The sequence below is a fragment of the Crocodylus porosus genome, unplaced genomic scaffold (genome assembly GCF_001723895.1).
Source record: "Crocodylus porosus isolate Cpor-Errol unplaced genomic scaffold, CroPor_comp1, whole genome shotgun sequence".
Lineage (NCBI taxonomy): Eukaryota > Metazoa > Chordata > Crocodylia > Crocodylidae > Crocodylus > Crocodylus porosus.
Window position 1 is genome coordinate 1545708 of NW_017728923.1, and position 19155 is coordinate 1564862.

Below are 19155 nucleotides of genomic sequence, written 5' to 3' on the forward strand. Positions count from 1 at the left end.
AGTTTAGTAGTGTGATTGGTATGTTGAGCTTTATTCTCTGAGGACCGCTTCATAGACTCTATAGTGTATAAAGATTTTTGAAATATCCCTCACGGTAAAATAATGTATTTGAAGTACTCAGGGAGAAGAAGAACACAAAGGATGAATATTCAAACAACTTCTTGTATTGAGCTTGATGGTATAAGGGTTCTTCTTGTGAATGTGCAGGTGTTCTCACTCTGCATTGTAGGAATAGTGTGAACTGTATCTGCAATAGTGTCTACGTTAGTCACCATTAAAGGTTTGTCAGGAGAAAGACAGAAGAAGTATATTCAAAGGAAGGGTATAATAAAAAGTATAAAAGTATTGCTTGGCTGTCAACAATAAGATAAGCAAAGACGCAACGTTTCCTTAAAGTTTCTTCAGTGTAGGTATTGGGAATGTATACAGATAATAGAATATCAACAATTATTATAATTTAATGTTGAAAATAGGATATGGAAGAGAGATTTAGCCTCATCCTTCAGGTCTGAAATCAATCTCTTAACTATAGAGATGAAGATTAGACCTACCGTTGGGAGCAGATTATCCCACATCTGTCACTGTGCAAATCTGATACTGGCCTTGTGAGAGACAGGATACTGAACTAGGTGAACCTTCAGCTCTAATCCAGTCTAGCAGCCCCATGTTTCTAGTAGTTTCAACTTCTGTAAATTCTTTTTTATCCCCAGTCTCATTAGTACTCGAGGAAGTTGCTATTCTGTCAGCTGTTTTATTCACCTTATATCTAGCATGTTGAATCTGTAAAAGTTTCTTGGAAAAAAAAACATATAGAGAGAAATTTATGAACACTGTCACAAAACTCCACATACAAAACAGATTCCATTTTCATCATGTTTCTTTTCCAAAACAAACAGATTTCTTTCCTGTGAGCAGGGAGGTGTGAGGTGGTAGTGTGAATCCCATTGCAGCCACCAAAGCAACACTGCTTCCTCTCTTCTTTCCTTCCTCTCCGCTTCCTAGGGTTTTATATCTTGTCAAAGGTTCATCCTTTTTGAATTACTGTCAAATGCTTATGCAGGTGGCAGGAATAAAAAGAAGCCAGGCTGAGAGTCGTCATGAGCACTATGTACTGATCAGAGATGGTTGAATTTACCTTTTTTTTTTTTTTTAACGGAAGAAGTTGGGATTCATGTGCTGGATGACAGTACTTAAAACTCGCAGCTTTCTAAAATAAAAAATTACTTCTGTTTAGACCTCAGTTATAAATAAGAAAGTGTATCATAGTCTACATGTGATGTTGCTTTGGTACTGTTCAGGGTTAAAGTAACTAGGCCCTACATTGGAACCAAAATAATTACCTTTTAGCCTCCTGCTCAGGACTCAGCTGCCAGCAATCACTGGTTGGAGATGGAGATCTTAAGGGGAGGATGTGACAACATTTTTCCTATATTTGATTGGTTGATGAAAAGAAGATGGGAAAAATTGTTCTCCCTTGCTGCAGAAAGCAACACAAGAGGCAGTGCATTTAAACTACAATAGACCAGATTTAGATTAAATTTCAGGAAAAGAATTCCTAACAGTAAAGACAGTAGAATAAGCTTCCTAGGAAAGATGTAGAATCTCCTTCAATGGAGTTTTAAGAAGGGACTGGATAGGTGGATAGGCATGTCTGGGCCGGTTTACAAATAAATTACTCTCCTCTGTACAGGCAATCAAACTAGATGGCCCTTAAGGTGTCTTTTAACTCTACGATTTTATTGTACTCTGTTCTATTATACTCTGCAGCAGCATGAAATATTGAGAATCAGCTCTCATGGATTTGGAGAGGACATTTTCCCTGAGGTCAGTTCAAGGTCTCACTGGCAGAAAAAGGAGAGGCTTCGAAGCTTGCCAGAATGCAGTCCCAAACAGAAGCAAGACACTTGTCCCCACATTAAAGCAGAGACCCAGAGAAAAATCAAGAGCAAAAGAACAAGTGGTGGGATGACAAAGGAAGAGAGTTCAAATAGTTTGCTGACAGCCATGATGTGTATAGTTTCTTCACCACAACCAAAATTATCTATGGGCCAAACAAAAGAAGGAGCTGTCCCTCTGAGGTTCCAAGGATGGAACTACACTCTTTAAGGACAGCTCCATCAGTGTACAGTGGCAGGAACACTTTCAAGAGCTTCTGAACCAAATTCTAATATAAAAGATAATACCATTAAAGCCATTCCACAGCACCCCTTAAGGAACCACCAATGTATCAAGAGGCCTTGAAATCCACTGAGCAGCTGAAGAACGACAAAGCATGTGCTCCTGATGGAATACCAGCTGAAATTGTTAACCATGGCGGACAAAAGCTTTCTTGCCAACTACATGCTGTTATTCTGAAAACCTAGAAACACGAACAGATTCCCAGTTCGTTGGAGATCTCAGAATCATAACCATGTTCAAGAAAGAAGATAGATTGGATTGCAGAAGTTACCATGGCATTGTGCTCCCTTCACAGCTAGGAAGACCCTCACCTGCATTCTCCTCAATAGACTCATTCCCCTTGCTGACTTCCAAGTCCTAGTGTGGCTTTCATACCATTCAGAGGTACAGTAGACATGATCATTGTTGCTAGACAGCTGCAGAAGTGCTGCAAACAACACAGATCTTTACATGGCCTGCAGACCTGACTAGGCCTTTGATTCAATCATAGAGGCCCTATGGAAGATCTCACTGAGATCTGGATACCTGCCAAAATTTGTTATAATCATCAGACTTTTTCATAATGATATAACAGCAACTGTCTTAAGCAATGGCTCAGAAACAGAGCCCTTCACCATTACAACTAGTCAAGCAAGGATGCCGGATTGCACTAACACTTTTCCCTATCTATATTCCAGCTATTCTGCATCTTATTGTTGATAGACTTTCATTTGAAATCAGCATCCAGTATCACAGGGATGGGAATCTCTTTAACATCAACTGGCTATGTTCCAAATCCAAGATAGCCAGCATTTCCATTGCTGATCTTCAGTATGCTGATGATTGTGATGTGTGCCCACTCAATTGAAAAGCTCTAGACTGTTTCCATGATGCATATGAAATGCTTGGAGTTATTGTCAACCTTGTGAAAATTAAGATACTTTGCCAACCTACCCCAAACCTACCAGCTGCTCTCCCACATATTACAATTGGAGGGCAGTCCTTGGAGAATGTTGAGCTTTTCTCCTACCTGGGTAGTCACCTTCCCCAAAAACTAAACATAGATGATATTCAATACTACAAAAAATCTGGTAGTGCTGCGTTTGGACATCTCTGAATAATTAGGCCTGTGTGAATAGGGAAGTATTCAGTTTGGATTTGGATTCAGGTTTGGCTGACTTGGAGGACAGTGATTCGATTCAGAACTCTGTCCCAAATTGATTTGGCTGAATCAGTTTCAAAAGCTTCGGCGCTGATTCAGAGAGATTCGGTGATTTGGATCAGCTGGGGAGGGGCAAGCACATCCAGGTGGCTCTAGGATCTTCCACTGCTGCTCTGGCTGTGCCTGCCTCTCCCTGAGTGGGGGAGGCCTGTGGGAGAAGCCCCCATGGCTACCTTGCCTGGCCTCATCCTGTGCTTGGCCCTAGCCTAGTCCCGGCACTTAAGAAAAACAACCCTGCACTGACGGGCTGCAGTAGCAGCTATTGGGGCCTCTGGGTGTTCATGGCAGAGCCCCCCCCATGCAGCATGGGGCAGTGGGGGGGCAGCAGGGATTACCCCCCACCCCCACTGGGCACCTACACAGCAGCTGCCCCATGGCATGGGTGCAGCACAGCTCTGCAGGGCACCATGTGCTGCCTGGGGGCTGGGGCCACTGGGGCTGAGCAGTGCCAGGCTCCGGCTGACACATGAAGTCCCCCAGCTCCCAGAGAGCACACAGTGTTCTGCCAAGCTGTTCTGCACCTGTGCCATGGGACAGCTGCTGTGCAGGTGCCAAACAGGGGGGCCATCCCCATTGCTCCCCACTACTCCATGCTGCATGGGGGGTTCTGCCATAAACAGCTGTATCAGCTGCCTGTTTAGTCTATGGCTGAATCTCGAAAGCAGCCAAAGCTTTTCCAAATCTATTCAGATGCTTCGAAACGATTTGGAGCTTTTAATTTGTCTCCCAGTTAGATTCAGATTCAGGGATTCAGTTCCCGAATCGGGCCGAATCTCCTCCTGATCGAATCAGCTACCAAAGCTTTGCACAGCCCTAGAAGTCATGTCTTCAACTATTATGACATCAGAAACCAAACCAAACTTCTCATCTACCAGGCTGTTGTCATCCCTACTCTGTTTTATGGCTGTGAAAACTGGACACCTTATCAGAAATGCCTGAAATGTTACCATCAGCAATGTCGTAGGACAATCTTTAATATCAATTGGAAGGACAGAAGAATACATGCCAGCGTTCTAGCTTAAGGAAACGCAACTAGCACTGAAGCCATATGTGACAGAGGGCAAACTCCCAGGCCTTGTTACAACACCGGCTCACTCGCCTGTCTTTGGGCAAACCACCAGCCTTGCACTCCTGCCACGCCTTGATCTTAAATGTGTGAACAGATGGTAGTAGGCGGGAGGCTGCCCTTTGAGCATCCTGATGTCAAGGGTGGTTCTTACATGACTCCGACCTTCCCTTATCATGTCCCATGCCTCACAGATGACATACAGTTGTTAAAGCTCCAGCTTGAGGCTGGGCCAAACTCAGTGCATTGTTAGGCCTCTTGCATACTTCCCTGTTCTGGGCCACATTCACTCTGTCCCCCCTTTCAATGGGGCCTCTGACACTCTGCCTGCTTTCACCAGGCCTCTCTCACACTGCCCTGCTCCCTTTGAGTGACCACATAGACCATCAGGCTTATCTCTTCACTCCTTGTCTGGCCCTGGCTCAGCCTTTTGGGTCTCTCCTGTGACCCTCATCTGAGCGGTGACCAGTCAATTCACCAAACTCTGGACTAACTCTGCCCCTAGCCCCTCACCAAGCCACTTCACGTCTTCCTTGGGCCAACACTCTGCCCCTACGCTGGGACCCCAAGGTCTTACATCCCTGTAGTCTCAGGTGCCTCTCTCTAGGTGTGCCTGGCCTCAACTCCGCCCTCTCACTATGGCCTGAGGTCTTGCACCCCTTTGGGCTCAGGTGCTTCTTTGGAAGTGTGCCTGGCCCCAAGTCCTGGATCTTACACCCCTGTAGGCTCAGGTGCCTTTCAGCAGGCATGCCTGGCCCCTCTGCTTTTACAATAACCCACTGGATGGTGGGGGCTGGGGTTAAGGTGCCCCTACCCACCTTTCACCAGGGAGGTAATTGTCTTGGCATTTCTTGGGGATACCCTCACCATAGGGAGTCCTACCAGGCCACCCTTCCCCGGCAGGGTGCAGTTTTCAGTCATACCCAGGACAAGCAGTCTCCTATCATCCCCATATTTCCTGCCCTTAGCTTCAAGATGTTCCAGGAGCAGCGGCTCAGCTGGGTGTTTTTGCTCTGACTGCCAGCAGCAGACTGCTGCTCTAGCCCTGAGAGCAAAGATCTAAAATGGCTGCCTCATCAAGGCTGGCCTGCACCTGCTGGCTGCTTGCTCCCAGCCCTTAGAGCACTTTTTGAATGTCTGTCACTTTATCACATCATGTTTATATGGCACCAACTCCGTTGGACAGGACACGTCATAAGGATGCTTGACAACTGGCTCCTGAAACAGATCTTATATACCAATAGTCACCGCTCTAATGATCGGCAAAAGAAGAGATTCAGGGCCCAGCTGAAGAAATAGAGTTCCTCAGAGACTTGAACACTGAATCGTCTCCAATGATACCATGATGTACAACAAGACTTTGACCATTTTGAGCAAACTTGCCTTACTACAGAAGTGAATAGGTAAGAGAGATAAAGAAAAGAGTTATGACCTGACATTGCCAACTCCCACTCCTTCTGGAACTGTACGCTGTGGTGACGCTTGAACATGCAGATCTTGAACTGGCCTCTAGAGTCATGTCTAGACTCAGTGATGACTTTGCTATCTACTGGAAGATTGTCATTCTCATATTGGGGAACTGTCAACAAGGACAGTCCCTGAGGGGTTCTTTCTCTTCCTTAATGGTCTTCAGAATTAAGAAGTTGGAGAACTACTCCTTTGGTGTTTTCAGTTTTGTTAAAGAAAGGAGAAGAAGGTTGCTTTAGTTTTTCAGCATATGGCAGGGTGGTTTATTTGACTTTTTTAAAGTTGATCATCTAATACTCACACTATATATAAAGAACATGCATGTCATGGACTGTGTCCACACAAATAGTATGTTGTAATTTTAAGATGTTATCTCATTTGAACCCACATATTCCCTATCTAACCACCCCCTCTCAAAATCCTGCAAAGATGGGCATTTTTGCATCCCCTAAATTCAGCAGGCTTGAGCGACTGTGTCTTGTGAAGAATACATATTTTAAATAAATATTGCGTACTCATTCCCTTCTTATATTTCTTTCCTTTATTTAAATTGGTGGTTCACATTACAACTATACCGGAGATGATCAACCTGAAATATAGACTTAAATAGACACTTATTGCCCAAGGCTTGAACATGAGTCTCTTCCTTTCCTTATCAATCCCTCCCCCCTCCCCCCGACATCCTGGATCTATCAGCGTCACTTGTCAAATCAACTGAACTGTTGAACCAAGTCACAGTTTGAATGTGTATGTTGTGTGACAATCATGGAAAGATTGAAATAACCCATGGGTGTAATGGGTTTAATCCATAATCTGAATTTAATCCAAGGGGTTTGGCAGGCGAGGGTGTTTTTTGACCAGTTTGAGTTGCTTGACAGTACAAGGCACACATTGAGTTCTGTAGGGCATTTTGCAAAAAGAAACAGTCTCTTTGATCAGTACATGGTTTCCCTTGGCAACTCTCTATGGCATGGATAAGTTTAGTATTAATAGTTGGAGTGACCTCCTTTCCAAACAACATGCATCACAACCTCTCATCGTCCTGTACAGAGAGAGGGAGTGTCAGAAAGTTAACCTTGTGGTGGGTGTCCTATAAGTTTACACCTCTCACCCCCTTTATCCAAATACCTTTGTGTTAAAAGATGTCAGCTGCACGGTCTAGATATCTGGAGGAAATGCATCTAAACATAATATTAAGACTTCACTAAGTTAATGAGCTTTAAAATCAGTCTCCTCTAACTCACTGCAAGACCAAAAACAGGTAACTGTTAAATATCCATCCAGTGGAGAGCAGCAAATTTGACGACTGACCCTGTTCTCCTTTTCTACTCTCCTATGAGACTTATCCACTCCACCTCTGCAGTTGAGAGCCTTCTGATTCATACAGCTGATGGATTTTCTTTGTAACTATGTCACTAGCTGCCAGGTCCTTCTTTTCACACCTCTGGATACAAAATAAATACAGACAGAACAAATGATCTCTTTGACTCAACCTTCTGCTACTATTCTCATTAGGCTTTTGTTAATCATTCTGACTCTGGCTTTCCTCCTCTTTCCCCTCCCAGTGCTGGGGATTTCAAGGTTCAGCTTGCATAACAGGTAATAGCAGGCATTTCCTTCTCCTGTGTCGGGATATCCTGGCGCCCTTCAGTCTCTCTCTGACTGTGTTTAAAACAGACTCCAGCATGGGGGGAAAAAAAGCAGTCTAAAATTAGCAGCCTTGATAGAAGAAAGGCACACGGCTGCCCACTGTACTGTTTGTCAATGAAACAACAGAGCTAAACAGGGCCAGAATGCATTTCCTCTCTGTAGAAAACAGGCATGCTGAGCTTTGTGGAGGAGGGGTCAGAGCAAGAGAAGAGCAGACATCATACTGAAGAGAAGAAAGGACTATATACAAAAGACATCCCACAGTTTCAAAAGCAGTGTGCTTTGCTGCTATCTTACATCAAGAGACTATGCGCAGATCTTGTTGCACAAAGACTGCCAATCTGGCTATTGTTCAATGTTATCCTGGTTCATGGGGTCCCAGCATTCTTGCAAACTGGCTCCATTACAGTGAGAAGAATGTATCGCTATGTTCTGTGTTTCCTCCAGAACTTTCTCTTTATTATCTGAATCCTTGCATTCTTGAAAAGGGGGTCTTAGCTATCTGACTTCAGTTGAATTGAATTATAATTGCTGTGAAAGAAATGATTTCTTGGTCTAGACTCTAGAATCTAGAGTCTAGATTCTGAAATCCTGGTTTTCTTCAGGGATCCAGATGGATTTATGCTGTTCTAAATCTTCTCTTACAGATTTACAGTGAATGCACCAGAGGCTCTGAAATGTGTTTAAGTAAAGGTTCAAAGTTAATATGCTTTAACATTACATTATTATTTTTAGTTTAATTATGTTTTGGGCCTGATCCTTTAAGGCCTCTGTATTTGAACTGCTGCTCAGCAGTGGTTACTAGGGCTGTGTGAAGCTTCGGGTGCTGATTTGATTTGGAGGAGATTTAGCCCAATTTGGTGGCCGAATCTCCAAAGCTGAATCAAATCAAGAGACCAGTTAAAATGTCCAAATCAATTCAAAGCTCTCTGAATTGATTTAGAAAAGATTCAAAGAGCTTCAGCAATTTGGGCAGTCCCTGCTCACTGCAGCAGGGAGCTGGACCCAGACTCCATGCTAGTAAGTAGGGGGCAGAGGAGGGGGGAGGGAACTGTGGGGGGACCCCTGCTGGGCCCCATCCCCTACCTGCTCCTCTAGCCCCCCTGAGTGCCCCCCACCCACTGTCCCAGCCCCCTCATGGCTGCCTCACCCACCCCAGCTCCTGGCACTTAAAAAAAGTCTGGACTCACCAGTTGCTGTAGCAGCCTCGGGACTTCTGGGGGCTCATGGCAGAGGCCCTGATGCAGCATGAGGCAGTGGGAGGCAGCAGAGATTGCCCCCCCACCTGACAAGGCTCTTTTTTTTTAAAGGGCTGGGAGCTAGGGTGGGCAAGGCAGCCATGGGGAGGGGTTGGGGGGCTTGTGGCAGAGCCCCCATGTAACATGGGGCAGGGGGGGACAGCAGGCATCCCCCCCCACCCTCCACCAGGCAGCAACTGGTGATTGCGGGCTTTTTTTAAAGAGCCAGAAGCTGGGAGAGTGGGCAGGGATTCGGTAATTCGGCTGTGGCCAGATCTCTGAATCAGGTTTGGCTGAATTGATTCAGAACAGTGATTCAAATTACCAAATCGAATCACTGTCCCCCGAGTCGGCTGAATCCAAAGCAAATACTAGCCACTTCGCACAGGCCTAGTAGTTACATGAATAGAAGTTTTGTAGGATTGGGCCCTTTATTTAGCAAATATGGAATGACTGATTTATCTTGTAAAGGAAGGAATTATGAGATTGAAGCCATTTCCTCTTTTCCCTTCTCACTTTTGTATACAGTTTGTATCTGTGAAAAAGGCTATGGGAATTTTATTTATAATGGTCAGTGTTTTCAATATGTTGACTGCAGCTTTATTTACTAGGTTACAGACACATGCATCCATCAAAATCCAGCAAATCTCCACGGAATAAAATTCAGTTAACTGAAAGGCATATAATTGCATTGCAGTACAGCTGGGGAAGTTCATTCTGTCCCCCTTCTTGTTCTTTCCCATCATTCCTTTGGTATTTTTAGTCAAATTAAATCATGCAGTTATATTACTTAGAGTACATATTCCCTTGTCTTTTGTCTTCCTTATGGGATCTAAACAGTAGCGCGTAGTTTTGGTTGACTGACAAGAATTTATTCTAATCTAAGAAAGGAGCTCTTGTTTGTGTTCTGCAAAAGCTCATAAATTGGTGAGCTAACATGGAGAGAGCTGTTAAGGAGTCTGAATAGATCTGCAGTGGTACTCAAACTCTGTTGGTCTTTTGTTTCACTCTAGAATGGGTATGTCAAATATCTGTCCTGTGGGCTGGATCTGGCCTGTGGAGCTGTCATATGGCCTGTGAAGGGCTGGAAATTTGGGGGAGTGTGACAAGTGACAATGGTCTTAATCTCTGTGGCTTCCTGACCTACCATAGTGGCTCAGGGAACAGCAGGGGTTACCACCATCATCACTCTCCCCACTGCTGAATTTTGGGGTACAGAAACATTTTAGGGGACTTGATGTGGCAGCAGGATGAGCAGTGGCAACATTAGTTGAAACAGAGACTCAGGCTTCTGCAGCTTCCAGCCACCCTACTTCCAGAAGTGGGTTTGATCTGGTCCACAAGAAGCCCCATGGCTTGAATCTGGCCCAAGGATCAAACAAGTTTGGCTTTCCTGCTCTAGAAGATTTGTGAAACAGCACACTTCCATGTCTTGTTCTAATTGGAACCAGGTCCTTCTGCAAAAGGAGGTACTTACTGGCAAGTTGGAACACGGCAGCTATGGCTTCCTCCCACCACTGGGTATCCTGAGAAATAATTGGCAGTTCCACCAGCCCCAAGACGAAAATGAGCTGACCAGCAGTCAAGGCAACTGTAGCAATTAGGTTACAGGCACGCATCATGTCAAATTGCACTGTGGGAGGACACAGAAAAGAAGGGCATCATATTAAAATAAAATCTTGAGGACAGAAAAGCAGTGTAACCATCCAGAGGCCTTGTCAAAGCTGCCAGTCCCAGGGAAAATATTTGAGAAATTACATGACCACACTTCATCCCACCTTCATAATAAGCCTTTATTCTGATGTACATTCATGAGCAGGCTATTTAAGAACAGGATCCCTCTAATACAAGGGTAGGTTACCTCTGGTACAGGTGCCAGAGTGTGACATGCAAAGGAATTCGCTTGGCATGTGCACTTCAGGGCAGACGGTGGGGAAGGGGCCCCTTATGGCTCCCCTGCCATCTGCCCCATGTATGCCAACTTCTCACAAGTGGGTGTTTTTGGCACTCTGCCCAAATACATTGCCAACCCCTGCTCTAATATGAGCTGCTAAATCTTGCCTTTCAGAGATACAGATTCCTCTTATCATTTTCCAGGAGAATACTCTTTTATAGAAAAAGTAGGCTGTTTTCAAAGATAGCCGTTATCCACAATTATTAATACAATCACTTTGGAACAGGGATAATCTTCTTGTTCTGTGCTTGTACAATGCCTAGCACAGTGCGATCCTTGCCCATGATTGGGGCTTCTAGGCATTACTGCAATATAAGTAGTAAAACAGTAATAATATAAACTCCAATGGCAAACTTTAATGCTTTAAATTTTATTGCCACTTTCCCAGGGTAATAATGCCACATTTGAAAACAGTTGATTGGCTAATACTAGCATCTGGCAGGTGTTTTACTGTAGCTGCTGATAGGCCTTTGTGATAGGATTTCTTAATTTATAAAATCTGTTCCCTTTCCTGTTCTGTCAGAACTGAGATTTGGTAACTTTTCAAGCATGCTGTAAAGCCATTCTTTTTCTATAGATTGGTGAGTTTCAACCTCTTTAGGCTCAAGGCACTCTTTATTAGATTTGAGGCACCCCTCAGAAAATGCTAGCTCTTAGCTTTCGCTCATTTTTTGACTATGGAAAGATAGACCAATTTTTCTGTTGCAAAAAATTCAGAAAGACCCCAACAGATCAGAAAGTTTTTGACACTGTTTTCCTATTTGAAGTCTTTTGGTTTATCTTATGAATAATGTGTATTTGCACACTTAGTAGTGCCAATATTGTGTGGCACCCCATGGCACTCTTTAAAGGATCTCACAGCATCCCAGGGTGCTGCAGTACCCTGGTTGAGAATCCCTGCTCTAGATGTTTAGCCAGGGAGTCGGTTGCAGATGAGAGAATCATAGTGTGTGGGAATTTATGTAATACTTAGCCATTTACATACATATGTACACACACTTATGTGCTATCAGATCTATATTTGTATAGCATATTTCAGTTTGTCTATATTAAAATATACAGACAAATATTGAATTGATTCCAGGTACAAATATGCAGAGCCTAGAAAGATATTTAATACAAATACATTCCTTAATGTGTTACTGATTAGGGTGGATTCATTGCAAAGTGTAGTACTTGTAGTCAGTTTTGGATTGTTGGGGTTTGTTTTTTTTGCTTTTCCTGTTAAACTGATAGATGTCCTGTTTTGATCTTTTTCCTTCCTTTCTAGCAAAAGGTAAACTTCATAAGTATTGCTGTGCTAACACAATGTCCCCTGCTACTCTGAGGTAGATGCAGCTTACCATGGGCACACTTTGGAAAGGGAAATGTTTTATACAATTGTGAGCTTTCATTAGACTTTCCAGATCTCTGTAACTGGTTGTAAATGGATTGGAAGGAGTGTACAAAATGCAAGGTTTTAAGATATCCTACCATGTATTTCATGAAGAATGATCATTGTCAGTAAATGGTTAATTGCGGGCTATTTTTACACCCATGTTGCTTTTTTCCCAGGCTTTTTGGTAATAAGATTCCATGATTTGCAGTAGCTTGTTCTTACTTCTCACATATTTTTTACTGGCTTCTGACAAGTCTGTGCAGTGTGTCTGATGTCTATAAAGATAAGACAACACTGTGGAGTCCTCTGAAACATGAAGCCCTTTGAAAAACATAGCATGGGTTTAAAAATAACGGCATATACCAAAATCTGTGAAGAAATATAGCAAAGTCCTTAAGCAGATACCCAAAATAATAGGATTAAATATTTTGAAAGATGTCAAGGTAAGTGGCACTGAGAAAAAAATTGGTTTTCTTATTCCCTCTTTTTGTTTACAAGACATGAAAGAGTTATTTCCCCCATATCTCTCACTAAGAGGTATGTGATTTATTAGATATAGGTGTTACGTACCGTTTTGGGGGAAAAAAATCCATGGAGGATTAGAAAAAATAGTATCACTAGCACTAAAGAAATAATGGCCAACCAGTTGAGAGATGGTTCAAAATGTAGTGTATTTGTTTAGTTATTTGATAAATACCAATTTAACTCAAATCCCTGGTAAACATTTGACAATAAATCTCTTCCTAGAGTTTTGACACCCTGGACCTTCAGTAAAGGTCTTAATCTAGTTCCTGGATCCTTTAAAACTTCCAGAAAAGTCAAGGAAAATACAATTTAATAATTTTGAAGTATCCACAATAAATTAAATGAGAAAACATTATTTAAATATATTCAGTCATTTAGGTCGTCTTTGGAGTCAGAGAGATGTGTGAACCCAGTTTTTCCCTTATATAGGTCACTTTTAATGTCCTATGTAACTAAATAAATTACAAATGAATACTGATTTGTTCGAGTTAATTGTTTGCAGAATATAGCTCTTAGCCTTACTTGCCTGAAGAGTGTCTTATACCTTGAGGAGTACTATTGAAATGAACAAACACAGTCAGAGAAGCTGCAGAATATGGCCCTAGATAAATATAGTTTTTGTTCTCACGAATTTATTTCTGAAAGCAAAGAAACTTTCCTTCAGTCAAAAAGTGAATAATTTGCTATGCTGATTTTCAAAGTGAAACTCCATGCTCCTATGCATTGAACATACTCTCCAGGTTAAACCTTTATAAATCACAAAGTACTTTGGCTGACATTAAAATCATTGCCTGGTACCTTCTGAACTTTATAAATATCAGTAAAACTTTATATACATTTAAAGTATTGTAGCTCTGTTTCAAGTGTCAAACTATGGCTGTCTGATAAATAGCCATTTATGCTATTATAAAGATCATTGACTTGCCTGAAGAGTTTGTAGCAATCAGGAATCCAGAAACCACCAGGACTTAATCATTATTATTTAAATCCTTTTACTTGTCTATGAAGCTAACTATAGCAATGAATCCAGAAAGTACTTGATTCACAATTATAATAAACTTTGTTGGCTTTTGTGTCTTTAGTAACTCTGAGCTTAAAATGCCAGAATGCTACACTTAAAATCCCTGGACTTTTTAGTACCCCTTATCTTAGAAACATGACCTCTTTGCTTCTGGTTATAAAACTGAGGCAAAATTTGTCACAGAAATTATAATAACCATGATTTGCTCCATTGGTGTCCTGCAGAATTTTTTGTTGTATTGAGCCAAAAAATAATTGGTTCATTATCATATTCTGGACAGCTGGAGAATTTGTAATAGCTTTGAACATAAAAATAGCTGGCTCAGATCTTACAAATTTTTGGTTTCTTACCACAATTTCTATCTCCTGTAGTTCATGAATGCCAGTTCACCCAATAAACTAAGCTGTGCAAACCAGTATAGAAATGTTAACTAATGGTTTGCTTAGTGGCCTTCAACTTAAAAAACATCAGATATGCTTCAGGACGGAACCACAATGGAATGAAGATGAAAGAATCAAATAAGGGAGTTAGCTTGATTCCGTTATAACAGCCAAGACAGTGATTTAAATCTAGGCTGTGACAGCAATAGAATAATATTGTTTATTTCATATTGTTAATACAACTGTTTGTTCTAGTATGGGATATATTTTCTCTTTCAGGATTTTTTTAGAATTGTAACGGTTCTCTCATCAATAAACTCAATGAAACAAAGCAATCTGTAACCCTCAATTTCATTGGCTTCTCAATGGAATTTCTAATAGGTCTGAGGTAGCAATATCACTCCATAAACTGTTATCTTCTCATACATGTGTTAAACTTTGCTGGGCTCATTTCAGTCCAAGAAGGTTCTTTGATCTACTTGTAAAACCCCATATTCTCCATTGTACTCCAAGGTCAAGACAACCCAAAAAGTGAACAGTGCTGGTTAGGGAAGGGATACAACCCAGGGAGTCAGCACCTTCCCTCACACCCTTGAGGAGAAGGTTTTCTCCTTTCCTCATCAGAGCGTTTGTAACTGCTTTGAAGCTTGAAGTACTCGGTTTACAGTTTTTCTAAACTGTCTGCTGCTGCTTTAAATTGTATACTAAATATAAACTTAGCAATTCCTAGTTCATCTCTGTTGTAAATTCTGATGGCTTCTCTGTCAAAGATATACTAATCCTGTGTTTAGATCTAGCCATTTGGACCATTACAAACCTCTTTGTCTTCTCTGTTGCATTTACCAGAACTACCTTCTGTGACCAATACAAATGCTCTTAGTTTTCAAGGGGCATTTATATTAGCTATGATTTGTGAAACGTGAGGTTCAAGAAGAGCTACAATGCCTGCACAATTACTGGTGGCATTTGTAATAACGGTTAGTGTCTAAAATCTATTGTCTAAGATTGTTTTAATGACAAAGATATTTTGGTGCCCCACCTTTTTTATTTTGAACTCGTTGCTGTTTATGTCCCATGCCTTTGAAGTTAACTGTTTAAAGGTATTTCCCTATGCTAATGGATGGAGGCCAGGGGTGAATGGTGTCTGGAGTTTAGGTCAAATGCCAAACAGATATTATAGAAGGAATTCATCCCTCAGCATACTCCTACCTTATGCCATCCTACTGAGGGCAGTCCAGTGCATTCTTGACAGAGCACTGAGGACTGCCCTTCCTTTCCCTTTTCCTTTACACCCCTCTACTTATACAAACTCCAAAAAACATATAGACAAACGGTCCATTCAAGGTTCAGCACAAACTATAAGGACAAGACAAAGTAAAATTTCTCATCACTTTCCTCATTTCCCTAGCCATCTGCATCCATCTGGATTAGAAATACTGATTTGATTTGGCTAACCAGGAGCAGCAGTTTTGTTTGATTATATCACATGACATCTTTTGGGATATTTGTGTTCTGTAAATGTAGGTTACTTATATTAGACAGTAATTTGTAGTATTTTGGAATAATGAGGCAAAATGACCTCATTGAAAAATCGGATTATGCTGATTGTTTGAATTCAGTTTCCCCCCTGTTCTCTTCATTGACTTATGACAGCAAGAATAATTATTTTGAAGCTTAGGTTACATGTACAGTAACAGCTTTTCATTTGAAGGTTTTCTGATTTCTCTGTAATTAAGATGGAAATTGTTATTCTAAGGTGTAGAGTGTAGTTTATATTGATTTTTAAATTTAATTTTCTTTTGAGACAGTAAACAGGATAACTTTCAGTCAGTTTAAAAGTTATTTTTATTTTTAGTTGATGAAATTTCATAGTATCATAGTACCTAGGGTCAGAAGGGACCTAAACAGAACATCAGGTCCGACCCCCTGCCCCTGGCAGGAACAGGTGCCGGGATCACATCACCCCAGCCAAATATCTGTCCAGCCTCCTCTTGAAGACTCCCAAGGTAGGAAAGAGCACCACCTCCCTTGGGAGCCCATTCCAGAGCCTGGCAGCCCTAACTGTAAAGTAACATCTCCTGATGTCCAGTCTGAACCTCATCTCTAACAATTTGTGGCCATTATTCCTAGTAGCCCTGGGTGGTGCCTGGGGGAACAGAGCCTCCCCCAATTCCCACTGGTCCTCCCGGTGAGTTTGTAAACAACTGCCAGATCCCCTCTCAGCCTTTTCTTGTGGAGGCTGAATAGGTTCAGGCCCTTTAGCCTCTCTTTGTAGGGCCTGCCCTGCTGCCCCTTGACCATGTGAGTCCTTCTCTGAACCCTCTCAATGCTAGCCACATCCCTCTTGAAGTGCGGCACCCAGAATTGGGTGTAGTACTCCAACTGTGGCTTGACCAATGCCGCATAGAGGGGAAGGATCACCTCCCTGAACCTGCTTGTGATGCATCTGTAGATGCACAACAAGCTGTGGTTAGCCTTACTGACTGCTTCCTCGCATTGGTGGCTTATGTTCATCGTGGAGTCAGCAATGACTCCAAGATCCTTTTCTGTCGCCATGTTGACAAGAACGGAGTTCCCCAGCCTATAGGTGTGTTGCCGGTTCCTTCTCCCTAGATGCAGCACCTTGCATTTGTCTGTGTTGAATTCCATCCTATTCTCATCTGCCCTCCTCTGTAATTTGTCTAGATCTGGCTGGATTATGCATCAGCCATATTTGAGTTCTGAAACCCTGAACTTAATACCATAAAAAGGTTTTTGCTTTTAAAACATTGTATAGAATGTGCTGGTTTTTGAGTGTCAGAAAATGCCAAACACTTGGGAGGCAGCTTTAAAAGAAGGAATTCAGTAATGCTGAGGTTGAGCTGAAAGGAATTTGAAAAAACTCTTGAGCATTTGATAAAGTGTAATGATGCCATTCTATGTTTCTTTTATTTATTTGGTTAACTTATTTTTCTTTAGTTAAGCAAGTATTGAAAATACATATTGGAGCATCTGATTAGTCTCATAAAATCCACTGGAAACACTTAGTGGGCTCATGTACATGAGGCGACATGGTGATGTAGTGATGTTTTACGGTGATGTAGCATTGGTGGTCACAAACCGTGACATGGCATCTAAAAATAAGTGCACCGCCAGGACTGCACAGTACCAAATGTGCAGTTAGGGGCACATGTAGATATGCCCAGTATTGATGCTGAGCAGTAGGGTTAATGATTTTTGTAGTCTTTCTGAGATATTTGTAATCTTTAAAAATTCTTAGTGGTAGCAGTGGTAGTGCTGGCTATAAGAAATATTGCCCCTTATACAACCCTATTTTCAGTTGTTTTTCAGACTTTAACCTCTTGGAAAAAAGTTTCCATGCTGGGTATTTATCTCAGGCTGGACTTGTCTACACAAGATGCTGTGTTGCCATAACAACAAGCTGCCATGACATAGCTCATTGCTACGGTGACGTAGCATTGGTGGGCACGAACTGTGATGTGGACGCTACTGTGCAGTAAGGTTGGAAATGACCCATAGACTGCCAGGACTGCACAGTAACAACTGCGCAGTTGGGCACATGTGTAGATGTGCCCACTGATTTTTTTTTGATTTTTTTTTTTCTCTTTAACCAGCTAAAATGGTTCTACTAAGTGCACAGCTCCAACTGAAACCAACTGGAGCTGCACCTTGAACATAGAAATGACCATGAAAGTGTGAAGTATTTTGAAAAATTATATCATGGCATGATCCAGTCAGCCCTCAAAATTAGTGGGCATGTTTGAGAGTGTTATGAAAATTAATGTTTGTAAAGAACTTGTATACTATGAAGACGGTCCTGTAGAAATGTTTGTGAAGAAATAATTACGTTTTTTTACTAAAAACAATTTTTGGCTGGTATGCATTATTAAAAATCTGGGTATGAGGACTAAAAGATATGAATATGAGGGTTAAATATCATCTGAATATGAGAGATAAAAAAGTACATTAAATAACAGTCCATTCTCTGAATGTGATAGGCATCCTATGGAAAAAGGACTACATGGAGTCTATCATAATGTGTATGCAAAAGAGACAATTTTTTGTCTTTGCCTGCATGATAGTTTGCACAGGCAGTCTTAATTCTGGTATTTCCATACTTCTGAGTGCTTGACTTTGCAACTTTAGTGTTAATTAAAGATTTTAGGATATAATAATTTATATTACAATAGCAGTTAGACCACTGACTCCCACATTGGTAATGCTAATTGTATATGTATTATTACATAACTGAAGTCACAAGAAGGTACTGTCTCTGTAATGAGGCAGTATCTAGGTGCATGGTAAGAGCAGGACTGTGGGTTTTTTTTAATTATTTGGTTCCTCTGGTTATTTAAAGCCAGGCAGGACTAGACTGGATTAGTACATTATTAGGAAACACCCGTGAGATACAAATGTGTCAAACCTTTTGCATCTTTTGTGCAACAGAATGTTTCTTGCGTGATTTTTTTTAAAGCTAGAAACATGGCCCTCCTGCTTTCAGAAACAGGAGCCCTTGATTCACTTTCTCAGGGAAACGGATTACTCACAAAAACAATATTTTGATAATTTTGTAGCTTTTTGTACTGATCATGGATCAGTGTAGGATCTGTTAGTAAAGAGGCGATTTATCACAGCCAAATATCCCCCCAACTTTTTTTTCTGTTTTGTTTTTCCCTTTTAAGATAGAAAACAAGTTCATGATAAAGACCTTGGTGTGAAGCCAGTTGGAATTTTGCCATTATTTTCAACTGGGCTTGAATGTAATACTTTAGATATTTGACTTGGTAGGTTTACAACTTTTCTACAGGGGAAGGAAAACAATATATTGGGTTTTAACAACTCTGACAACCATTTTAGAAATAGATGGGCAAACAGATCAAGTTGTATGTTAAGCAAATGTATATTATTTGATTCAGAGAATTTTTCAAACTGATTTTTAAGATTGTTGTGTTACTCAGTGACATTTTTAACTGTAAATTTAAGGTTTGTGCATAGCTTCTGATTATGCTAAGGTATGGTATGCATGTATTTGTTGGAGTAGGTTTGTTTGATTTAAACATATATAGAATGATCAGTGTTTGCATTATTATTTTTTTT

General features: G+C 41.4%; 2 protein-coding genes across 3 annotated transcripts in view; one reads left to right on the forward strand and one right to left on the reverse strand.

The window, feature by feature from the left end:
- The window catches only part of IFT140 (intraflagellar transport 140), a 167701-nt gene that overhangs the window by 104029 nt on the left and 44517 nt on the right, over nucleotides 1-19155 (forward strand). The window lies entirely within an intron of this gene.
- Nucleotides 1-19155, reverse strand: part of TMEM204 (transmembrane protein 204) — a 41279-nt gene that overhangs the window by 11833 nt on the left and 10291 nt on the right. The window contains exon 2 of the mRNA XM_019539924.1: nucleotides 10278-10433. Within this exon, the coding sequence (XP_019395469.1) occupies nucleotides 10278-10433 (156 nt within the window). The remainder of the gene's footprint in view (nucleotides 1-10277; nucleotides 10434-19155) is intronic.